The sequence below is a fragment of the Amblyomma maculatum genome, chromosome 10, assembly GCF_055883805.1.
Source record: "Amblyomma maculatum isolate TAMU_Amacu chromosome 10, ASM5588380v1, whole genome shotgun sequence".
In the NCBI taxonomy this organism is placed as follows: domain Eukaryota; kingdom Metazoa; phylum Arthropoda; class Arachnida; order Ixodida; family Ixodidae; genus Amblyomma; species Amblyomma maculatum.
In genome coordinates this window covers 168,670,063-168,692,223 of record NC_139353.1, presented here as the reverse complement: position 1 = coordinate 168,692,223, position 22,161 = coordinate 168,670,063, and the positions used below count along the sequence as shown (strand labels likewise).

The 22,161-nt window shown below is 44.8% G+C and overlaps 1 protein-coding gene across 3 annotated transcripts in view; it reads right to left on the bottom strand.

Moving 5' to 3' along the window:
* Positions 1-2,422: 2,422 nt before the first annotated feature.
* LOC146177891 (enolase-phosphatase E1-like) overlaps positions 2,423-22,161 on the bottom strand; it is an 88,486-nt gene continuing 68,747 nt past the window's right edge. For all 3 annotated transcript variants that reach the window (XM_084580632.1, XM_084580631.1, XM_084580630.1), the window contains exon 6: positions 2,423-3,791. In XM_084580632.1, the coding sequence (XP_084436758.1) occupies positions 3,664-3,791 (128 nt within the window). In that variant the 3' untranslated portion in view covers positions 2,423-3,663. The remainder of the gene's footprint in view (positions 3,792-22,161) is intronic.

Sequence of the window (22,161 nt, the reverse complement as noted above, 5' to 3'; positions counted from 1 at the left end):
AATCGTCATCGGAATATTTCATAGCAATATATTGAATCCGGCCCGGACTCGATCGTTTAATCAAAGATTAACAAACTATTGCAACCAACGTGTCAACTTTAGGTGGTTTTCTCAAATTTCTTCTCTCGCTGGATATCAGGAAGTCAATATGTGTTCTGCTCAAGACCTTATCCGGTTCAGCTGAATAAATAAAACAGATATATAGCAGACATGGACCAGACAGTATTTGTTAAACGCTTCCTCGAGCGCTATTTGAGCATATGATTTTCTCCTCACAGTACTAGGACGGTATGAATGTCTTCCACCAAGACTGCTTTTAGACACAAAGTGCGCTTAAACCGTCAAGAGACAGGTTTCGCAGTGAAAAGCGCAGCACGCTATCCGGACCTATATGCCGCTTATGCTGCCGAGGCCGCGAACGCGGAGCGATAGCACCTTAGCTACTGGTAGCGCCGCCCCGCGGTGGCGGCGGGAAGGCATTCCCGCGGCGGACACGCCAGCGCGCGCCCTCGGCACACTAGCCAGTATATTCTAGGCACTATAGTGCTTGCGTGGGGTGCAACGGACTGTCCAGTGAACAATATGGCAGCGCCCAGGGAGCCCAAAATGCAAAGGTCTATAAATGGGACGGTTCAAACGGAGGGACGTGCTACCGAACGCCTTTTTTTTTTTTTTTTTTTTCAAATTCTCGGGGGCAAAAGTGTGTGTGTGTGTGTGGGGGGGGGGGGGGGGGGTTCATTATGCGAGTGGGTTGATTTGTAGTAAGGGAGTAATTACTCATTGCATCCACCCAAGCGCAGCCATACGGCTACAAAGGAAAGCTATACAGCTTTCTCAGAAGCTTCGTAGTTAAAAAAAAATTCGTCCTGATCTGGGAAGCGAACCCGGGGCAGTCGCTCTACCGACTGAGCTAACCAGGACGGTCAGCAGAGCAGACGGTAGGGCGAGAGCGAATTGATCTATAACTCGAAGTGGGAATGGTGTTGGTCAAATATTTAGGGGAATCCCCCAAGGTGGAGTAGATGTGTAATAAGGGAGTAATTACTCATTGCATCCACCCAAGCGCAGCCATACGGCTACAAAGGAAAGCTATATACAGGTTTCTCAGAAACTTCACAGTTAAAGAAAAATCCATCCTGATCCGGGAATCGAACCCGGCACCACCGCCTATCCGGGGCAGTCGCTCTGACCCGGAAAGGTGGCGATTCAATGCCCGGATCAGGACGAATTTTTCTTTAACTACGAAGTTTCTGCAAAAGCTGTATAGCTTTTCTTTCTAGCCGTATGGCTGTGCTTGGGTGAATGCCAATGAGTAATTACTGCCTTATTACACATCTACTCCACCTTGGGGGATTCCCTTAAATATTCGATCAACACAACATTCTGTGCTCGTGTGTTTGGTGCTTGGAAGATTCAGGACATCTGCCAAAAGCACTCTCAATTTTACAAATTCTTATCATTATGCAGAAATTTATGGAGATAGGAATAGGACAACAGCAAGTAGTACTCTGCATGCACTTATTAATGCATAAGCCAACCTATCGTAATTCTCTGCCACATGTTGGCACAATTTCATATGCTACGACTGTTGCAGATGCATCCAGCCAGTCATGTACAAACTACAGGCCTGGCTCCCCAAGCACATTCACATCCCCAAGCAACTTGAGCTATGAGGTCACCTGTGGCTGGCTACAGTAGAATACCACGTGAACATCAATTTGAATCCTTCCACTGAAGCTCCATTTAATGCTATGCAAGTGCTTAATAAAATTCAGTTCATTTCAGTTCTAAGAACATCTTCCAAGTCATACTGAGTACACTTTCTGCTGCATATTTATACGCTGATAACCACATTTTACTGCCATGTCACAAAAAATGGCTGTCATTTAGCTTTAAACTGAATCTAAACAAGCCAGCCGAATCCACAGCTAGCTTTGCAGGTTTAATTAGCTCTACAGTCATAGCCAGGCATAGTTTCAGCCCTACTAGGCCTTTTTGCTCCAAGAAAGGCAGATGTATGCATGCTGGTTAACCATGATCTGTTGGAGAAAATGAAGGCCTTTGCTGGCCAGCCAACCATCGTGGCAGACAAGGACGCAGTGACTGAGTTCAAGGCCACTGCAGTCCAAAAGTGCTGCAGTCTTCAGGCAGCCTATTTGGTGAAATTGGTCCATCTTGAAAACGGCGCAACTAAGACAGGACAGCAGAAACTGCGCTTTGTGTGTCTCTGCTGCCCTGTCTTAGTGTCCCGTTTTGAAGATGAACTGCGAAATGGAGATATGATTTCAACACCCGCTGATTCTCGGAGCTCATAATGGCCCACACTCTTATTTCATTTCAGCAAACTAGCACTTGAAAAAAGCTTTTCCTAGGGTCCCTAGAGTTTCACTGTAGTTACAGTAAAAACATGCAGGAGACGAGAAGGAACGTGCAGTTTATTCTTTCTTCAACCAACTGTTTTCATACAAGCTCACGGTGTTTGCATCTTCGTGTTATTACTACGCTGTAGTAGGATCTTTGGTGTGCACCGACAATGCACAGCTTGCAGTTTGCTTCTATCAAAACTTGGCCACAGCGGCCGTCTTCAAACACAGGTTCCACAAACAACCAAGCAGAAAGCACGCTCAAAAATCCGCCACAATAACCGTTCGTCTTTCCCCAGTAGTTGTGGAAGCCTGGAAAGATCTTGTCACTGACAGTTTACTAGACATCACACTGGCTTGAACATGGGGCTCAGTCGTTCTTTCCTGAGGTTTGTCCTACTAGACTGAGAAAGCTGCATTGCCTGCCTGAGCTACTTTCGTGACGTTGAGGGACCTCCAAAACCTTACTTCCATTTTATATTTAGCAAGGGTGTGCAAATAATGAAATTTTCAGATATGAATTATCTGTTCAGTATGAACATAATTCAGAAAGCTATGAACAGGCTAACAATGTTGCCTTCATTTTTTTTTTTCAATAAAACAAGTAGCATGTTCGATTGGTATCTTAATTTTTAAAGGACTATATAGACACTTCATTTGTGGGTTCGTGTTTTATCATTTGTAATGATGCCTAAGAAATTACTGTAAAAGGATCACCACATCACTTCGCCTACGACTGCTGAATAATTTATAATCGAGTTTCTTTTCTCACCTGTTTTGGTTTCAACAGTCGAACGATGGCTGTGACGTCACAGTCAAGTCTAGGCGACGCTATGGATAAAAATACAGTGATATAATCATTGCTGTGTCATTTGAACCAACTACAATGATTAAGACAGCGTGCCTCAAGAACAGGAATCACTGCAAGTAAAGAATGAGTGATCCCATCACTGTTTTTTCATGCCGTGCATCAAGACATGATTGCGATGTCACAGCCATCTCTCAGGTGTCGAAACTGAAACAGCTGAGAAAAGAAAATTAAATTATAAATTATTTAGCAGTCATAGGCGAAAACTGTGTGTAGATCAATATACAGGAATGACTTACGCATCATTAACAAGAATAAAAATGTCACCAAAATTTGGTGTCTATAGTCCTTTGGGCATTCACAGTGTTACAACTGTTGGATTTTTCTAGCTTACATAAAAGCTCGACCTTTGTCATCCCCATCATCTGAGATCGGGCTTGAAACCTATCCACAAGGCCTATCAAAGTGGCACCCTCACGAGCCGACCGTGTGTCAGAGCTGAATCTGGTCCAGGGAGGTGACGTGCTCGAAGGCTGCCTTCTGGTCATCGGTGAGCGGGGAATTGCCCGGACGCATCACGATGCGTGCCTGCAAGCCTGCCTCGCGTGCAGCCTGGGCCTCTGCAAGGAACCACACGGTAGGAGAGGTTGGTGCAAATACTATGACAAGGACAAAGACGCACATGATGATGGCAAGCACTTGTGACCATCATATGTGCCTCGTTTCTGATGGTTGCTGGCGTGGTATAGACCACAAGAGATTACACTACATGGTTAAGAAGAGGGAAGGGTAAAAAGTTATTGGTTTGATGAAAAAAAAAAAGCTATAGAAAAACGAAAACGCACCCCTATCTTCTCCTGCTGTTCTGAAGCAGCACCTGCACTTCCCTCCTGCTGAGGGCTACTGACGGCACACTCATGCATTCTCCCTCCTGTCTCTTTAAAAGCTCCAATCTTCCGAGTCAAGATGCCTTTTCTTTTTGCTCATTGTGCCCACCTTGCAAAGCATAACATTCGCATCTTTTCTGCCCTGGTAGCAACAATGTTTCACATGCCATTCGATGCTCCTTCAAGTGCTCATTGAGACAGCAGCCACTCTGTCTCACATGTATGGGAGACTTTGCAACAAAGTATTCCTCGGGCTCACTCCTTGCACTGACTTTCCTGCACAGGCTTCTGAACTTGTCTGGCACACAGAGCGCTACATTCATAGCAGACGATCTTCAAAAACATATCCTGTGAATGTATGGCAAGACAACAGCTCCCACCTGTTAAATTTCCTTGCTCAAGGCTGCACTCTTTAAACATCTTAAAACCGAACATAGCTTATTTCTTGTTTTCTTTATGAGCAAATATTTTTTTTTCTTTTATTTTTCCTCAAATTTTTGTTCTTCAAGTTTTCTTTGTACTAAGGTTTTTTTCACCAACCCTAAGAATTTTCCGGTTTCCCTCTTTTTCTTTGCCCCACCACTAGTTCAGAGTTGACATAACTGAGCAGCACATTTCCACTCCCTCTTTTGTGCATATGGCCAGTGGTGACAACATTAGGGAGGACTCAAGGGCAGCCTTTTCCTCCTGCAGATTTTGTTTTCAGTTAAGTGACTCTGGGCCTTGATTTCAACACGTCGCTGTTAGGGCTTTCCAAACATTTATTGTGATTGTAGTGTTTTGCGCCAATAATAAAGAGTTGGACCTCAGAAGATACGCTGCCTGAAAGCCCAGAAGTGATGGAGAGTGTATATGAAGATGCGACAGAATAAACCAGTTCAGTGGCGTCCTTTTTTGATTTATCCCAAGGACACTACAAATGAGGATGGAATACCCAAAGTGACTCCAACACGACACAGCCTCTCCTCAGAAGCACACAACGCTCAACTGACAACTGAGTTTATTGCTCATATCGCAGATAGATAGCGTGCTGATAAGGTAATTTTATCATTTTTATTATTTCTCTTGCTACGTGCGCATGTGTTGCTTCTGCACTGAAGGGTATATAAGAATGTCAGTTTCTTAGCAATAAATTCAGTTGTCAGTCCAGCGTTGTGTTGTGTGCTTCTCTCCTTGTCTGCGTCTTTCCGCTGGTTTTAATCCATACCAGCATGGGCATGGACGCACTGCTGACTTTTATCGCTGCATCACTGCGACAGCACTGGATGTGATGGCATGCCAGACTGCAGCTACATTCTGTATGAGGCCACAGTTGAAAAACTAAAGAGGAACACCAATTCAAGCGTCATGTGTTTCACCAAGTGAGGCAGGAGGAAATAAAAGCAATAGATCACTTACACGCTTGTCTACGACACCTGGACAAAGAAATTTTCTCCCAGATTATAGAAAGCACCACATCATTGGGGCTAAGAAGAACTACTGGATTATTTGTTAAGCAAAGAGGCACAGCATAGAAAATGCCAAAACACAAGCTGCCGAACTGAGAAGCATACGACAGCGACAGTAAACACCAAAGAAGCTGTAACACAGCCGCCAGCAAAAAAGAAATTTGAAAATGCCCGGAAGAAATCTGCCCATCCTGTGGAGGACAGTAGCCCCATGATGGAGAAAAAGAGAAAAGTCCATCTGCCTTAATGGCATCAAGAAGAGGCAAAAGAATCGCTCGCCATTTTTCAAGAAGATTCAGGCCGATTATGACATGATTTGGCCAGCTCAGCTGATCCCACTGAAAGAGCTGGGAGGGCAGACAACGAGGAATTCATCAAAAGAAATGCTGCACCTGAATCACGCATGCCAGCCAAAACAACAACAAGCAAGCTGCTGACATATCTTTAAAACAACACAGTAGAGCAATGCTAACCTTTTTTTTTCTTTTTGTTTACAAAGTATCTTGTTTAATCTCACACATACTGTTTCATCTTCATTTATAAATTTTGTGAGCATCGAATAAAAATTTAGTGGAAGTCTAGTGGTTGTGTCTGTCCCTTGTGTTCTAGCTGCGCTATGGAACATAACGCATACCTGCTAGCCCTCACCCTAACCCTTGGAAGCAAGCCTACTTTTAGAAGACATGTGGCAATAGTAGATGGTGCCACATGGCAGCCAGCAGCATTGGACCTAGGAAAATGCCCCGAGCAGCGCTGCCTGAAACCCGAAGCCTGGGAATTTGTAAACAGAAAGATGGCCGCCCAGAGGGGAAAAAAAAAAAGACATCACTGCAGCACGAGTCCGTTGTATATGAGGATGCGATAGAATAAACCAGTTCAGTTTTAACTGAGTGTTGTCCTTCGGGATTTATTTCATGACACTGCAACCCGCATAAAGTTTCAAGTATGCTTTTGCCTGATGTAGGCTTCACATGTTTGTTATTAATAAAGAGGCTCAATGGGGAAGTACCAACTTGTTTTCAAAGCAGAACCAATAGAACGACTCATGCAGTTCTTTGTTGCCAGACAAGTTTCCTAATGGCTCCAAGTAGCCTGCGGTGACTGCTTCGCGGCAGTTTGCTCTCACTTCTCCCAACACCAGCGATTCAAAAGGCTCGGAGAATGTGCTATATCAAGTTAAAAGGATATTTTTTAGCAAATAGTCCCTTCCAATCACGAGTGGTTTGTTTTAAATTTACTTGCAGGAAGGCATCTATTATGCTCTATGCTTTTCAAGTTTAGGAATATTTTTAGGCATTAGGCCCAATTCAATATGCATTACTATAACTCTGCCGTTGGTGTTCTGCCATTGTTTCGATTACGGCGGCCCACATTCACAAATCTAATGAAAGTGCTGCGAAGTCTGGCCACACTGGGCAAGATGGCTGAAGTATTGAGGTTCGCGCATAACTCATCCCTTGAAAATATATTGCAGTTCCTAGTTTGTGGCGAAATCTGTGGTGTTTTGTGAACAGTGGTCACGTTTTTGACAGTTCCCGCTTCATTCTGACGTGTTCCAAGTGCACCAGTGTCTATCAGACCGATGTTCAGGTGCCGGCGTCACTGGAGATCCTCAAGAAATCACGATCTAACTGACGAACGTTCTGACGGATCTACCGTGGAGAAAAGCGGTGTGTTACTGTGTCGCCAATTCTTCTGACAAACAGAAACATGTTGGGAGTGCAGAAATTCATCATCATCATCAGCCTGACTATATACCCACTGCAGGGCGAAGGCCTCTCCCATATTTCTCCAATTAACTCGGTTCTGTGCTAGCTGCATCCACTTGACCCCTGCGAACTTCTTAACCTCATCCGCCCAGCTAACTTTCTGCCGCTCCCTGCTACGCTTTCCTTCCCTTGGAATCCAGTTTGTTACCCTAAGTGACCACCGGTTTTCATCTCTACACACTACATGTCCTGCCCATGCCCATTTCTTCTTCTTAATTTCCACTAGAATGTCAGTAACTTGAGTTATTTCTCTGACCCACTCTGAACGCTTCCTATCTTTTAATGCTACCCCTACCATTTTTTTTTCCATAGCCCTCTGCATTGTCCTCGGAGTTTATTGGAAGAAAAAAGGAACAGACATTTATCCATTGCTTATTTGAATCTCTGGCCACAACTGCTAAAACACCTAAAAAAAATTGTGCATTATTTTCACATGAAAAGGGCTGCAGATAAAAACATTGAGTTGATATATATAAGATAGTCATCACGTCGCTCCAGTTTCCAGTCACTGTGTGCTTTGTGGCCATAGAGCTGGTATATTTTTTAATTTAATTATGGAGCACTTGAAAGGTAGGTAGTTAATGCAACTCGTCTGAACGCCATCTAAAAGAGTCGGCTTTGTCTTTGACGAAATGATGAAACCTAAACGAGCTATGTTACATTTAATTAGTTAGAGTACACACAGCTGAAAGGTAAAGGTACTTTTCCATCCCTAGGACGATAAAACCAGCAAGTATGATCTTTTAAAAAAGTTAACGTGATATCGAGAAAATGTATGCTATTGTTATTGAGTTTCGTCATTTGTTCGAAAAAGTCATGCCCACATGCTGTTGAAGAAAGCATCTTCTTGCAGTCAAAAATGTTGCAAGATGCTGGTTACCCAACCCCCTGCACATGCTGGTTTTAGTGGCCCCTGAAGGACTTATCAAAATAACAAAAGTAGAATCAAGTCACAGCAAGAGCCGGAAAAGATAAAAGAAAATATGCAGTCATTCCCTAGAAGCACAGGCTTCTGCACAACCACAACCTTAAAAAAATTGGTAACCGTGTGAATGTCTAATGTTTTGTTCTCTGCCCCAAGTAAGCTGAGCCTGCTATTTAAGCAAAGTCAAGCATCGAAAGCAAATTGTAAAATGCACAGGAGGGGTTGTGTACCTTTGACTTGTGGTAAATATTACATAGGCCAAACTGGCAGATGCCTAAGTGAGAGATTAGGTGAGCATAATTATGTTGTGGACAACAAAAAGGGGGGCACATGAGCATTAATTGTCTCAACTACAAAAGTCCTCTCTTTCCTCAATGTGAAGTTCTTTATAGGAGCAAATGTAAAATATCACATGAAATTGTTGAGGCTTTAGAGATAGCATGAACTGGCGATGATTGCATAAGTGGTCCGTCAATTAGGTTATCCGAAAAAGAAATGACATATCTTGCGTCTTTGACAAGTGCAGCTCGATAATATTTTTCTTTTTCACCGAGTTCTTAGCTTTGCATACGCATGCGACTTCAAGAGCATCAATATATTTTGCTTCTCGCATGAAATAAAATCAGTTGGAAGTAAGCGCTTGTGCGTCCATCTTTTGCTGTGCTCAGTGTGTTTTTTATGTGCTTTTCAGGATCAATATGGCTAACCAACTCGTCCAAACACAGCCTTGTTTGGATTTCTTTGATCTTGTGTGATCCATCATGGATAAACAGCACTTTTTTAGACAAAGACAACACAACAGTGGACAGCATGTGCAATAACTTTCAACTCAGGTTTATTCAATGTATTACAGGCTTTTATGCACTGCAGGAGCATACAGGAGCAGATAGAGCAAGTGCTGTCCACTCTTGTGTTGTCCTTGTCTGAAAAAATGCCGTTTCTCCGTAAAGATGAACCAACTCGCCCGAACATCCACCCTGATCTTCCCCTCATTTCAGTGAGTGCTAATGCATACTTGCAATACTTTCGTGCACTATATATGTAGAAAAACATTCAAGAAGGTCTGGAAATAATTAATAATTAGCTGCTGTAGAGGAAGCCATCACCTTCAATAGTGTTGAAACACGAAAAACTGATGAGTGTGTTGGCTTTCTCGTACAGCTGATGAGCCTCGTCCTATCAAGCTCAACTTGAAGGCTGTTTTATGAGACAGCCTTTAGAGCAGCCGCAAATCATTTCTTGCACTTAATTGCCAGGTGTCCAAGAAAGCGCACTCTGGTATATGTAAGGAAGGCTGTGTGCATCAGTTTTGTACGGCCAATCTGAATTCACTTTCACTTATTCACAGGGGTCATTTATGCTGCAGATGACAAGGTGATGTGTGCATATATCTGCAAAATCACTCATTTGTTTTACTGATATCATTTTCTTAATGTACAATGTTTACTTCACTTTTACTACAGCATATATCACATGTATGAAATATCCTAGAACTAAACTTGATTGGGGCAAGACGGATAAAAGGCACATGTGAAGGGCCATCAAGAACTTGGAGTTCAAAAGTTCGGCTCACTGGCATAGATAAAATGTTGTTTTCAATATCTTTTCCATTCAGTTCAATAACCCCCTGATTGCCTGTTGATTATAGTAATTTAGGCTAATTCTGGATTCGATGTGTGTATGTACATGAATAACTACATTCACGAGGTGTGATACGCATGCAAGCATTTGACAAAATCAGCACCTTGCAAGCGGGCTATGTCCCCAGCAAATTACAGTTTGAGAATTCATTGCAAAAAAAAAAAAAAGAAAAGAAAAGAAAAAGAAAAAAAAAAAAAGAAGGTCTCGGCTCGATCAGTTCACCGTGCTAGTCATCACAGGCCTGTCGCTGACAAAACTATACTGATTCGGGGATCTTGTTCAAGTGTGATAAGCTGCAACGCGGAAAGTGAGTGGCCGTGAGTGGCGAATGATTATGCAATGGGCCCAATTTTCGTAAAGTGTGCAGTCCAAGATCGAGTGCAGTGTCACGCACTGCTTCAGCTGCAGATCTTGAGACGCCTGCTTCATGCGGCGAAGAATTCAGCCGATCATCGTAGACTGCTCCCTTACGCACATTTGATTTTTTTCGTTCCAAAGCCCCCTGCGTTGTCCTCAGCTGAGGTGGAACCCTATTGGTTAGCCTCCACGTTTCAGCCCCATAGGTGAGTACAGGTAAAGTTCAACTGTTGTATACTTTTCTCTTGAGTGATACCGGTAAGCTGCTAGACATAATCTGCGAGTGCTTGCCAAATGTGCTCCATCCCAACCTTATTCTCCTTGTTATTTCCCAGTCATGGTCTGGATCTGCGGTTATTATCTGTCCTAAGTAGACATATTCGCCGACTACTTCCAATGCTTCGCTACCTAAAGTAAACTGCCGAGGCTGTTGAACATTACCTTAGTCTTCTGCATATTGATTTCAAGCCCACCTTTCTGCTAATCCTGTCTAGGTCATCAATCAATCTTTGCAGTTCATCCCCTGAGTTACTTATTAAGGGAATGTCATCAGCAAATTGCAGATTACCTAGGTATCCTCCATCTACCCTTATCCCTAACTGCTCCCATTAACTGCTTCCTAACTGCCCTGAATACTTCCTCTAAACAAGTTGTGAATAGTACTGGGGAGATTGTGTCTGCTTGCCTAACACCTTTCTTTATATGAATTTTTTGTTACTTTCTTTATGCAGAACTATGGCTGCTGTGCAGCCACTACAGAACCATACAGAACCGCTCAGCTCGCTTCATCTTCAGTAACTTCAACAGGACATCAAGTGTAACACAAATGAAACTACTATTAAACCTTCCCCTTTTATAAGATCGTCGAAAACTCTCCCGCATTTGTCTCTTCCACAAAATTTATTATCAAAACAGTATTTTACACACTGTATATTACCCCAGCACCGTTTATTTCTTCGCGGCGAGACCATAATCAGAAACTATATTTTAATTTTTAACACTGTCCTGTTTAACACTGTCATGGGTTCTAACTCCTTTTTTCCCAGAAATAGTAAGGACTGAAAAAGTTATCGCCTTTATTAACAACTGTAACTAATCCTGATAAGTTTAGAAGCGCACTTGAAAATGCTTTGCAGTGATGTATTTCGAGCGTTTATATTCATTCCCATTTTTAATCAACATTTTTGTTTGCGTCTTATCATGTTAGCAAGAAGAAAAAAAAAATACGGTTGAACTGCTTATTCATTACATGTGTAAACTTACCATCGTGCACTCTGTATTTTGGTTTTCCGTGCTTATCATCATCAGTGGTAGCTCAATATCTTGCATTCTTTTTTCATTTGCATCGTTTATTCTTGCTAGTTATTTCTGTATTTTGTATTGTATTGACCCCTCTCCTCTCTAATGTACCCCGTACCCTGAGGGTAAAATAAATGAAATGAAATATGTATCTTCCAGTACTTTCACATATGGCTCGTCTAAACCCTGCTTTTGCAATGTCTGCATGACCACTGTGGTTTCTACCGAGTCAAATGCTTTTTCGTAAACAATGAATGCTACGTATACGGGCTGGTTATATTCAAAGCATTCTTCTACCACCTGGTTGATGGTATGGATGTGATCGATAGTAGAGCACCTTTCCCGAAAACCTGCCTGATCTTTGCTTGGTTGAAGTCTAAGGTTGTCCTGATTTTATTAACTAGCGTAACAGATAGTAAGCTGACTGGTCTAATTTTCAAGTCCTTAGTGTCCCCTTTCTTATGAATTAAGGTAATGTTTGCGTTCTTCCATGGTTCCTGTTAGGGATGGGTTGCTCCGGAGCGAGCCGGATCTTTGGAGCCGCTCCTTTCAAAGAGCCATGTGGCTCTACAAAGTCGGAGCCGGATCCGCCGGAGCCGTCGGATCCAGAGCGGTAAGTGAGCTTTCGGAGAGCTGGTTGCTGGTTCTCTCGTTCAGTGAACCGTTTCGTCACAGGCGAGTGAGATTTCCATGCCATCTATTAGCGATGCGAGAAAGCAACCTCCCGCCGTTTCTCGCAAGGTTCGCAATAATGTCCTCCCTCTCGGCTGCCTTTTGAGCGGAGTGCGCCATTCTTTTGGAGAGCGAGTGAGGTGGTTCTTTTGCTTTTATTCTATGGATGGAGATCTGCTAGATGGCTTGAACGGCAGTTCTCTTGAAAAGCCGGTTCTGTCTCGTTCAGTGAGCCGTGTCTGTTGGAACCGGGTGAGATTTTTCACAACACAAAGCGAGAAAGTAACTATACCGCATTTCCTTGTCAGTGTCACAACCAACCCATTGTCTTCGGATCTTCCCGCGGATACCGCGGACGCACTGCTGCTGGAGCCCAAACTTATTTTTATCTTGCAGTTCTGTGATTTCGTTCCATGCCGACAAGTGGGGATCGGTACTCGTACTCGTCCGCTGTGTAAAGTGGTCTGCGGAAATCCATTTGGCTCTGTATACGTAATATGGTGTCACACCCGATGCCATTGAAGGGGCATCGGGTCTGAGGTTCATTGCCAAGCTGCTGTTCGAACGATATCTCACGACACTCATTTGTCGTTCATTGTTCGCTGGTGCAACACCACCATTTGAAGACGAAGTCTTTCGTGTCTCAAAAGACAATCGAACGTGCTGTTTACTCTTTTGAAGAAATAGCGCATAGGACGAGGACGAACACAGAAGGGGACATAGAGAGCACTGACTACAACTATTATACATCTGATCGGAAAAGAAGTGAGAGAAGTCAATGGAAAGTATAAAGAGGGAAATGATAACCATATGCCCATCGCGCTCGTCGCACAACTCCCGTTCGCACCAAACACAAAGGAGCATTGCCCGGCAGAAACACGACAGTTGCCGTTCTGCCTTCCAATGCCTCCTTACTGACGGCGCGCGAAAAAGGCGAGGCGCCGATAAGCCAGCGTGCCGAAGCACAGCGAAAAAAGAGAGAGAGAGAGAAAAAATGCGAGCCAGTGTTTGTCCTTTAGGGATTTTTGTCGGGACGAATGTAAAAGAATGTTATTCAGTAATTCTGGATAAATAATAACACTATAAGAACGCGTAAAAAGAAAATGGGGCCCACGTGTTCGTCACGGCATTTAACTAGATTGTTGTTATGGCCTCTTTATCTATCATTCAGGCACCGTCCTGGTTATCCCATTTGACCTTTCCCCGCAACAAAAGAATTTTATTTACCAGTCCCTCAATGCATTCAACAAATCGGTTTTTATGCGTCGTGTTGCATCCATGAGTTGGCTCCGTCACGGGGTTACTGATGGGGCTAAGTATTGACAGCGAGCGAAAAAGCAGAGGATATTCGTATCTCAAAATGTTGCGCTATCTTTTTTAGGTTCTGTAACGTCTGTATGTACTGAATAACAACTTTCATTACTTGTTGTAGTTATATATATATATATACATATATACAAGATCCAGCCCCTCCTGAGCGACCCACTCACCTCTACAGATGTAAGTGAGCCAGTGAGCCGTTCAAGTGAGCGGAGCCGCTCCGATCCGCTCACTAAGAGAGCTGTCTTGCCCATATCTACCTGCTCTGCTTTTGCATATCCGCATCATCAAAGGCTTCCAGCTAGCTCGAGAATATTGTGCATCATCCAAGCTTTCCAGTTAGCAGTGCACTCGACCGGATGCCTTGAATTTCCTTTAAAGGGGTAGGGTCACCAAATTTTTGTGCTGTACTTTTGCATTGTAAATAGTGCATAGCGATTATGTAAGCATAGAGCACGGTTTAGAAGCCTAAAATCACACTGAATAATTTATTATCATATTATTAGTAAGAAGCAGTTTCGGTTCGTAATTTCCAGGTTTTTACTTGACGTCAAGAAACAGAAGACATAACATTGGAATGTCATGTGGACCAAAAAACTCGTGATGTCAAGGAACAGGTGCGTCGTGTGCTATGTTTGCAGTGTGACTCCGCCATATGCTCTCATGGTGCAGTCACACTGCGGAAAGAGTTGGCCAACTGTATTTAGTTCACTACAAACAACTGCATCCGTAAACATGTTTGCGTCATTTTGGCGATCCTGTCACGCCGCGCCAACACGAAATATTCGGAAACATGCCGTCGTCGCTTGCGAACAGCTGTCGCCAACTAGCTCTCTGACTTGTTGCTTGTAGCAGTGCCTATGTCGGCCGCTCATTATTGCCCAAATTCCTATACTATGCGAGCGGCTGGGAAAAATTAAAAAGCGGGAGAGGCTTTGACTATGAAGCAGCGTGCGTAAATGCTCACGAGTATATACTTTGAATTGCACTGATCGAGGCACACCTTTCATGTGCCATTTTGAGTGCCGCTTCGTGTGTGCGAATCTGGTGATTTTTAGAGAGAATTCACAAATTTTAGCGAATGAAAACTGTCATCGAGTATAGTTTTGGCAACAGTGAACTGAAATCGACAATTGTTACGTTGCAGGATGCATGTAAAATCGCCACAAAGCGCCGGTGTGACCCCAGTCGCCGAGCAGTGTAGCAAGCGGCGCTACTTGTGGAGAGAAAATTATGCCGACTGAGCCATACACACATTTTATCGCGCTTATTTTATTATGAGATATGCTTCCTATAGTAAAGCGGTGACAGAAGACGAACCTTTATTACAGCGTTGAGTCGCTGACCCGTTCCGAGTGGCGTCCGGCAAAACCGACTAGGCTTAGCTACGAGTAGGACAGGCAGAGAGCACTGCAGTTCGTTGCCCGGCGTGCCTGCGGGAGGCGCCGTTGCCGAAGGCTCTGCACTTGTGCAGGCGTGCTACTGTTGACGTGTATAGCAGGCAGTCCTGGTAACATTTGTCCTTTCTGGCACAAAGCCAAGGAGTGCTACACTGCCTCACTGCTAAGCCGCTGGCCACTCCGGTCTCGGCTACGGTGACCAACAACAACGCCGTCCGCCGACCATTGCCGCGCCGTCGGCTGCAGCCTTCGAAAATTTTAGTGAATGAATATTGCCGTTAAGCATTATTTTGGCTACAGTGAGCTGTCGTGCTTTCTGTATGTTAGAACTGTTAGAACGCTAAGGGTGCAAAAAAAACAGCCGAAACAAGCTGAACAGCAGCATCGTCTCTTACGTCAGAAAACTGCAATGACGTCATAAATACTTGATTACAGTTTTTTCAGTGAACCTGTGAACAGTCAATGCGCTAGTGATAAGTCCGGAATGCAAGAGCGAGCATTTCCACAAACATTAAAAAGAAATTAAAATATTTTCTATGCTTCCCTTGAGTCTAACACTTGAGTGTGATGGTCTTCAAACACAAGTGCGTGACAAACTTTGCACAACGTTGTAATATGGTGTCTCTACCCCTTTAAAGCACTGAGGCATCTTGCTCTGGCTGATCACGAGGAGGGGGCACTTGTCGGATCCATCCATGTTTGAGCAAAAATGTAATGTCACCCGCTTTTTACTCAGCTTGCCTCCCTAGCATTTTTGTCCCTTCAGGCCGAGCGTTTTCGATGGCAACGTTTCGTAAAAAAAGCCAGTTTCATCCGTGTTGCAGTTGAATCCTGCTACAACAAAATCGGCGGGGCGTACGAAAAGTTTCATTGTCTGACATTTACAGACAAATTGAGCAAAAAAAAAAATTATTTCAAGAAGTCCGTAAGCTTTGTCTGCTTGTGTTTCACTGGCAGCAGCGGCGTCACACAACTCTCACACTCTGTTAAGAGAGTCATCGCGACGTCGTCGTCGTGAGAGTCCAGGAACTTAATTGACATTGAAGGCATCCATCACCTGCGACGAAGTTGCCAAGGCTGGTGAATCCTGGGCGGAGTCATCTTCAGCATCGGATCATGTCTCTACCGGCTCGCCAACACTTTTAATGATGTCCTCATCACTTAGCTCTTCGTAGACAAGCACATCCATGTCAGCGCTGAGTAAATCGTTCAGCTCGATATCGCCAAGGACGTTTCCTGCATCCTGGAGGGATTTTCAAGCCATACTGATCCCAGGAGTCGACGATGATGGAGCATCATATTCCGGGGCTGTAGCTGTGCTGCGCCTCCTAGTCAACAAACCCGGCGTGCTGGAAGCAGTTGTAAATCAAGGTTGACTGGGTCAAGTTCCCTGCAGCAGCCATCATCTGAAGAGCTATGAATAGGTCCATCTTTGTCTCCCTGGCAGTTTCGAGGTTCAAGAGAATCCGCTGAATCAGCTTCTCCCGATAAGCGCACTTTACACTTCGGATGATGCCTTGATCCAGCAGATGAATGATCGAAGTGCAGTTCGGTGGGCAGAACAATGGACCATGAGCAAACAAACCTTTCGATTCTGCCTGCTCATGCCGCGGTCAAATGCCATAAGCCAATCCGCAATTATGCCACGAGTCATCCTTGACCGCCCGTCAGTGACATATTTGACGGGAAGGCTTCTGTTTCCCTTGAAGCAGCGCGGTTTGGCACTTTTGCCACTAACTAACAGGGGACGCTTCTCCGATCCATCCATGCTTGTGCATAGCAACACAGTCGCCCTTTTCTTGCTGTGCTTGCCCCCCTGGCAACGCTGCCCTTTAAAATCTAGCGTCCTCGCTGGTAGCATCTCATAAAAGAGGCCTATCTCGTCCGCGTTGTAAATATCGGATGACACGTAGCCGCTCGTAATATCAGCCACGTTGTCTACCACCCATTCCGAAGCGCCGCCAGTGTCCGCGAAACTTGCTTCATCGCACAAAACTTTTCCCACGATGTTGTGCCTCGCTTTGAAGCAATTGAGCCAACCTGTGCTGGCCTTGAAGTCATCCAGGCCTAGCAAACAGGCATAATTGAGGCCTTCTGCTGAACTATTCTTCCACTAAGCGGGATGTTCTTGGCTCGCATTGCGATGAACCAGGCGCAGACAGCCTTATCAAGCTTCTCGTATGTTGGCTGCGTTACCTTGTGTCGAGCCGAAGTACCTGACGCAAGTGCCTTGCCGATGCTTTCTTTACTCTTCAGTATCGGTGACAACGAACTCGGCGCGATGCCGAAATCTGTAGAAACATTCGCCTTCTGCCCGCTTTCTCCTTCGGCAATAATACACGCTTTTTCTGCTAGCGAAAGAAACTTCCGCTTCTTCGCTGGCGGTGACATCCTGGGAAGTTAGCAGTGACTAGCAGAGACGAGACGAGACCACGCTGAACGATGCACTCACAAACGACAAGGACACACAAAGAAGAAAAATGGTGATGCGAAGTGGGCTTCTTCCTGCAGCGCTTTTCAGCCCGCCTCGCATTTTTCTTTTTTTTTCTCAGACAGGGCACGAAGATCCGCCCACCAGTCCTCAGCCTGCATGAAACGTGCTCGGTTCCTAGCAGACGACACCACCGAAGACGCTAGCAGATGGCGTCATACAGTAGTTCCTCGATAATTCGAACTCGGTTAATTCGAAATCCCGGATAATTCAAAGGTTTTCTGCGGTCCCGTATTTTCCAATGTAAATTTGGCCGGATAATTCGAACAGGTGGCCTGCGCCAGCCCGGTTAATTCGAAAATTTGGACTGCTAAGCGGCAATGCCTGATCCATGTTTCGCCGCAAACCCGGCGAAACGACGGCCCTACGGAGCCGCGAGGCAAAGCCACATAGTAATGGTGATGATTTATAGGCGAAGCGCCCCAGCCGGAGCACTCTCTGCACAAAAATCGGTCCACAGTGCGCCTCGCGCACCGCCGAAACATGCGCCTGCAGAGGAGAAGACATGCTTCACTGCAACACGGCGGGCATACCGGTTTTTATCACGTGACCTCGCCCCCACTCCATCCCTTGGTGTGCTTCGCCCACTCTTCCCCCGTGCCTCCGACGCTGCAAGTACGCCACCACCACCGCCGCGCCGGTCTCGCCTGCGCCATTTCTTTGTGTTGTGCGCTGTGGTTAGGGGTCGACTACTGTGCCGTTTTTTTGGGCGGGACTGTGCAGAAGTGCTAGCTTTGTGACCGTAGCAGTGCAGAAATGCCAAAGTACAAGACTTTAACGCTGCAGCAGAAGTTCTGCTTGATCCAGGAAGCAGGCAAGAGTGCTTGTTCGAAGACCGAGTTGGCCAAAAGGCATGGCGTGCCCCTCTCGACGTTGTCCACAATATTGAGCCCACATTGATCAGGCGGTGTTTTGAACACGCTGGTTTTTCCAGTGAAAGCACTGTTGATGCCGATGCAGACCACCCATGTACTACTACTCTTGACGAAGAAGGAGCAGAGTATTGCGACCGCATCAATGCGCTCTGCGCAGAGGATGAGTCCAACGCAGTCGGCTTCGCCGAGTATATCAACATTGAGAGCGAAGAGCAGACTGGCTACTCTGACTTGGAGAGTGAGATCACTGCTGGTACGAACATGCGCGATGACAGCGACGATAGCGACGACGACACCGACGAGCCTCCCCGAGCACCTGCTCTTGGTGAAGTTATCGGATCGCTGAACGTTATCCGCAGTTTTGTTGAGTGCCGCGGTGGAAGTTCAGAGATGTTTCGTCTATTTGACCAACTCGAGAGCATGACCTTAGGAGCCGCAAACTACCGGACGCGGCAAACCAGCATCTCTGATTACTTTCAGTAGTAATTCAAAATATGCCGAATAAAGGTAACACGTTCCTGCAACGAACTTTTTTGCCTAAGTCTTATTTCTTGGTGTGTTCGGTTAATTCGAAAACCCGCTTAATTCGAAGATTTCTTGCGGTCCTGATGACTTCTTGTAAATTGCATCAGCGGGTAAATACAGTACAACCTCGTTAATACGAGGTTGTACTGTATTTACCCGCTGATGCAATTTACAAGCGCTTTCGAGCAGCCCCTCTTCACTTCGGTGGAGTGTGTGACAGTGCTGCTTTGCACGGTCTGGTGTCTATGTGATTACTGTTTACATTATCTCACGTGCTCCTTTCTGCAGTATATATAACTTCACGTGAAAAACCTCCCTTTCATTCAATTATTTTGTCATTTTTGTTTATTTTTAATACATGGTTCTAAGAGAGATTCACTTTTTTTGTAATGCAGTGTATGTTATGCATTGCACAAATTTCCCTATCCTTGTAATTAGTTGTTGCTTATACATTTATTACGTGCTTGACCTAATTAGATGTGTTGCCATTGGTTGTTTTACTTTTCTTTGTGTTTCCACTCCTGTAATGGCCCTGCCACAGGGCTGGCAGTAGCTAGCTAGCTAAGCTAGCCAAGCGAGCAAAGCAAAGCAAGAAAGAAAAGGAAATGCCAATTATGATTATTGGCTCATAGCTACACCTGTTTCCTTCACTTCTGCATGAGTTTCCCAAATTGTGGCTCTTGCTCTGTTGTTCAACTCATCACCTGCAACTGCATTTTCTGCTCATATCTGGCTGCGTCCATGTCTATTGTATGCATTCAGCTTGTTCTCCACGAGGTATTCTGGGTGCATCTTTTGGGGTGCTAATGCTAGTCCTGGAGCATCAAGGGACAAGAAGTGGAAGCTGTGACAGATTTTCTCTTCTTGGGCTCCAAGATTACCTCGGAAGGAGACTGCAGCCATGAAATTAGGAGACGCCTGCTTCTGGGAAAGAGAGCAATGGTTAGCCTTGACCGCCTAGTGAAGAGCAGGGACATTAGTCTGCCAACCAAGATCCGTATAACTCGTGCTATGGTCTTTCCAGTTGTGATGTATGGATGCGAGATTGGACTGTGAAAAAGGCTGACCGCCGAAGAATTGACGCGTTTGAATTGTGGTGCTGGTGAAGACTCTTGAGAGTTCCTTGGACTGCCAGAAGATCAAATTAGTCGATATTGTCGACCATAAACCCTGACTGCTCATTGGAGGGTCAAATTCTAAAGTTAAAGCTCAGCTACTTTGGTCATCTGATGAGAAGAGAGGAGTCGCTGGAGAAAGATTTGATGTTGGGAGAGGTTGAGGGTCGCCGGAGAAGGGGTAGGCAGCGAACGCAATGGTTTGATGGCATCCTCGAGGCACTGCAGATGAAGTTATGTGATGTTAGGAAGATAGTGAGAGACCGGAAAGCGTGGTGTGACATGGTCCATAGGGTCACGAAGTGTCGGACACGACTGAACGACTGAACTGAACTGAACTGAATGCTAGTTTGTTCCATTCCTGTATTTCTCGTATGTTTTCCCTGCTGTATCCACCTGGTGGTTGTCTGTCTCTCGTTGTTCGCCTATCGATTTGAGCATGTTCCTTTCTGAGCGTACCGGACTAAATTTATCCAGTTGTTCTTTGAGACTATGTCAAAAGAAATAAAAGAAGACAATTTTTGTCATCCATAGCAGCACCGCTAGCCATTGCTGCAAAGCAAATTTCACAATTTTACCCCACTTGCGTGATTGAGCAAACCCCCAAAATTACACATTCATGAAGCCTCATTGTTTCAGTAGATGGCCACAAAACACACAAAATAGGACTGAATGAAGACACGATGCAGCTCTCAGTAAAAGACACTTCAAGACAAGCTCACAAAGATTAAGAAATTTTTCTTTTTCCCTCAGGATTTGTGCCACTAATTTTCTCCACACACTACAAGCACATAGGCTTGACTTCCCTGCATGTGCAAACCTCTTAGGCATAAGTTACAAACATCTACACAATGGCTCTATGTAGTGGCCCTGTTACATATACGTGTCCAAAATTTATTGAGGTCTACAGACAGCAGCATCATGTCTGGAAGTTAACCAACCGCCAAAGGGGCTGTGCCAGCAAGCACCAAATATCAGGTGGCGTGTCCAATGGCTAGTGGCCAAAAAGTGGCCATCTAGGAAGTCAAAATACTTAACGTCTTTTTTTCGTTCCTTTAAGAATGCATACTGGCCTCCTTTTGATGTAAGCAAGGAAAGAACTGTGAAAATGTGACAGAAGTAAGCCATCCTTCCTTCAATGGATTAAAAAGATGTTTATTTTCCTTGTGCTCAACCCCAAGTTGTGATGTCAAGCCCAAGAAAAAAATTGTGATTCCTGTTTACAAGAAAATGGCAATGTAGCCTGGCTTCACTGCACTTTCACTGCGAAAATGGTGTGAGGCAGGCAATACAGTTAAACCACGATGCGATGAACCTCCATGTAACGAATTCCTCAATATTTCGAAGTTTTCCAATTCCCCAACACCACCCCCATTAAAGTGCGTGCATTTCGAAACTATTTCGAAAGCTAGTGCTGAATTACTGAAAGTTTGACAGAACACTGCAAGTTTCAGGACGATAAAACATGAACTGACGTAATAGGAACGTCTACGATAGCAATGAGCGATCGCTGTTGATACAACACACCGCATTTCAGCACCGACGGCGCATCTACGTGTGAAACGCAGCAGTCTCTGCTGTTTTCGCTTTCAGAACATGGCACTATGGTAGTTCATGCTTAAAACCAGCGAAAAATAACAGAACAAAGAAAAAAAGATCATTTTAAATTTAAAGGCGCCAAAACCACATGCACACACACAAGAGAAGAAAAACGGGACAGACCGCCTGTCTCTTGTCTGTGCTGTTTAGCACCTTTAATTTAAAATGATCAGCTACCAACTAGCCCTACAAGAAGTTCTCTTAAAAAAAAAAAAAAAAGCCCGATACAAGAATGCATGTCCATCACTGCACGTCAGTAGTGGGAACAGCGGAGCGCGCTGGCGACGCGAGGCCGAGTTGGTTTCCTAAGTGCAAACAGGCGTGAAGAAGCATGCGCCTCCTCGCTTGGCGATGATGCGCACTCTCCCTCATACTGATCCCTCCTCCCTCTCCCCACTCCCTTGTAGAAGCGTCACATGAGCCGCGGTGGAGTCGCTCTCTCTCAGTGCAACCGCAAAACAGTTCACTGCTTCTATTTATTGTAAACACTTTCAAGGTGGTTTCCCTTATAATGAATTCTGCTTATCGCTCTGCATTGCTCTTTTGGGTCTCCACGCGAAAAGTAGATATAATGAAAACCCGGAAGAAACGCAAAACTGTGGGCATTTTACAATTTCGTTATAACCAGTGGTTTAAGTTTTTGCTCTTCCCCACTTACCAACATGGT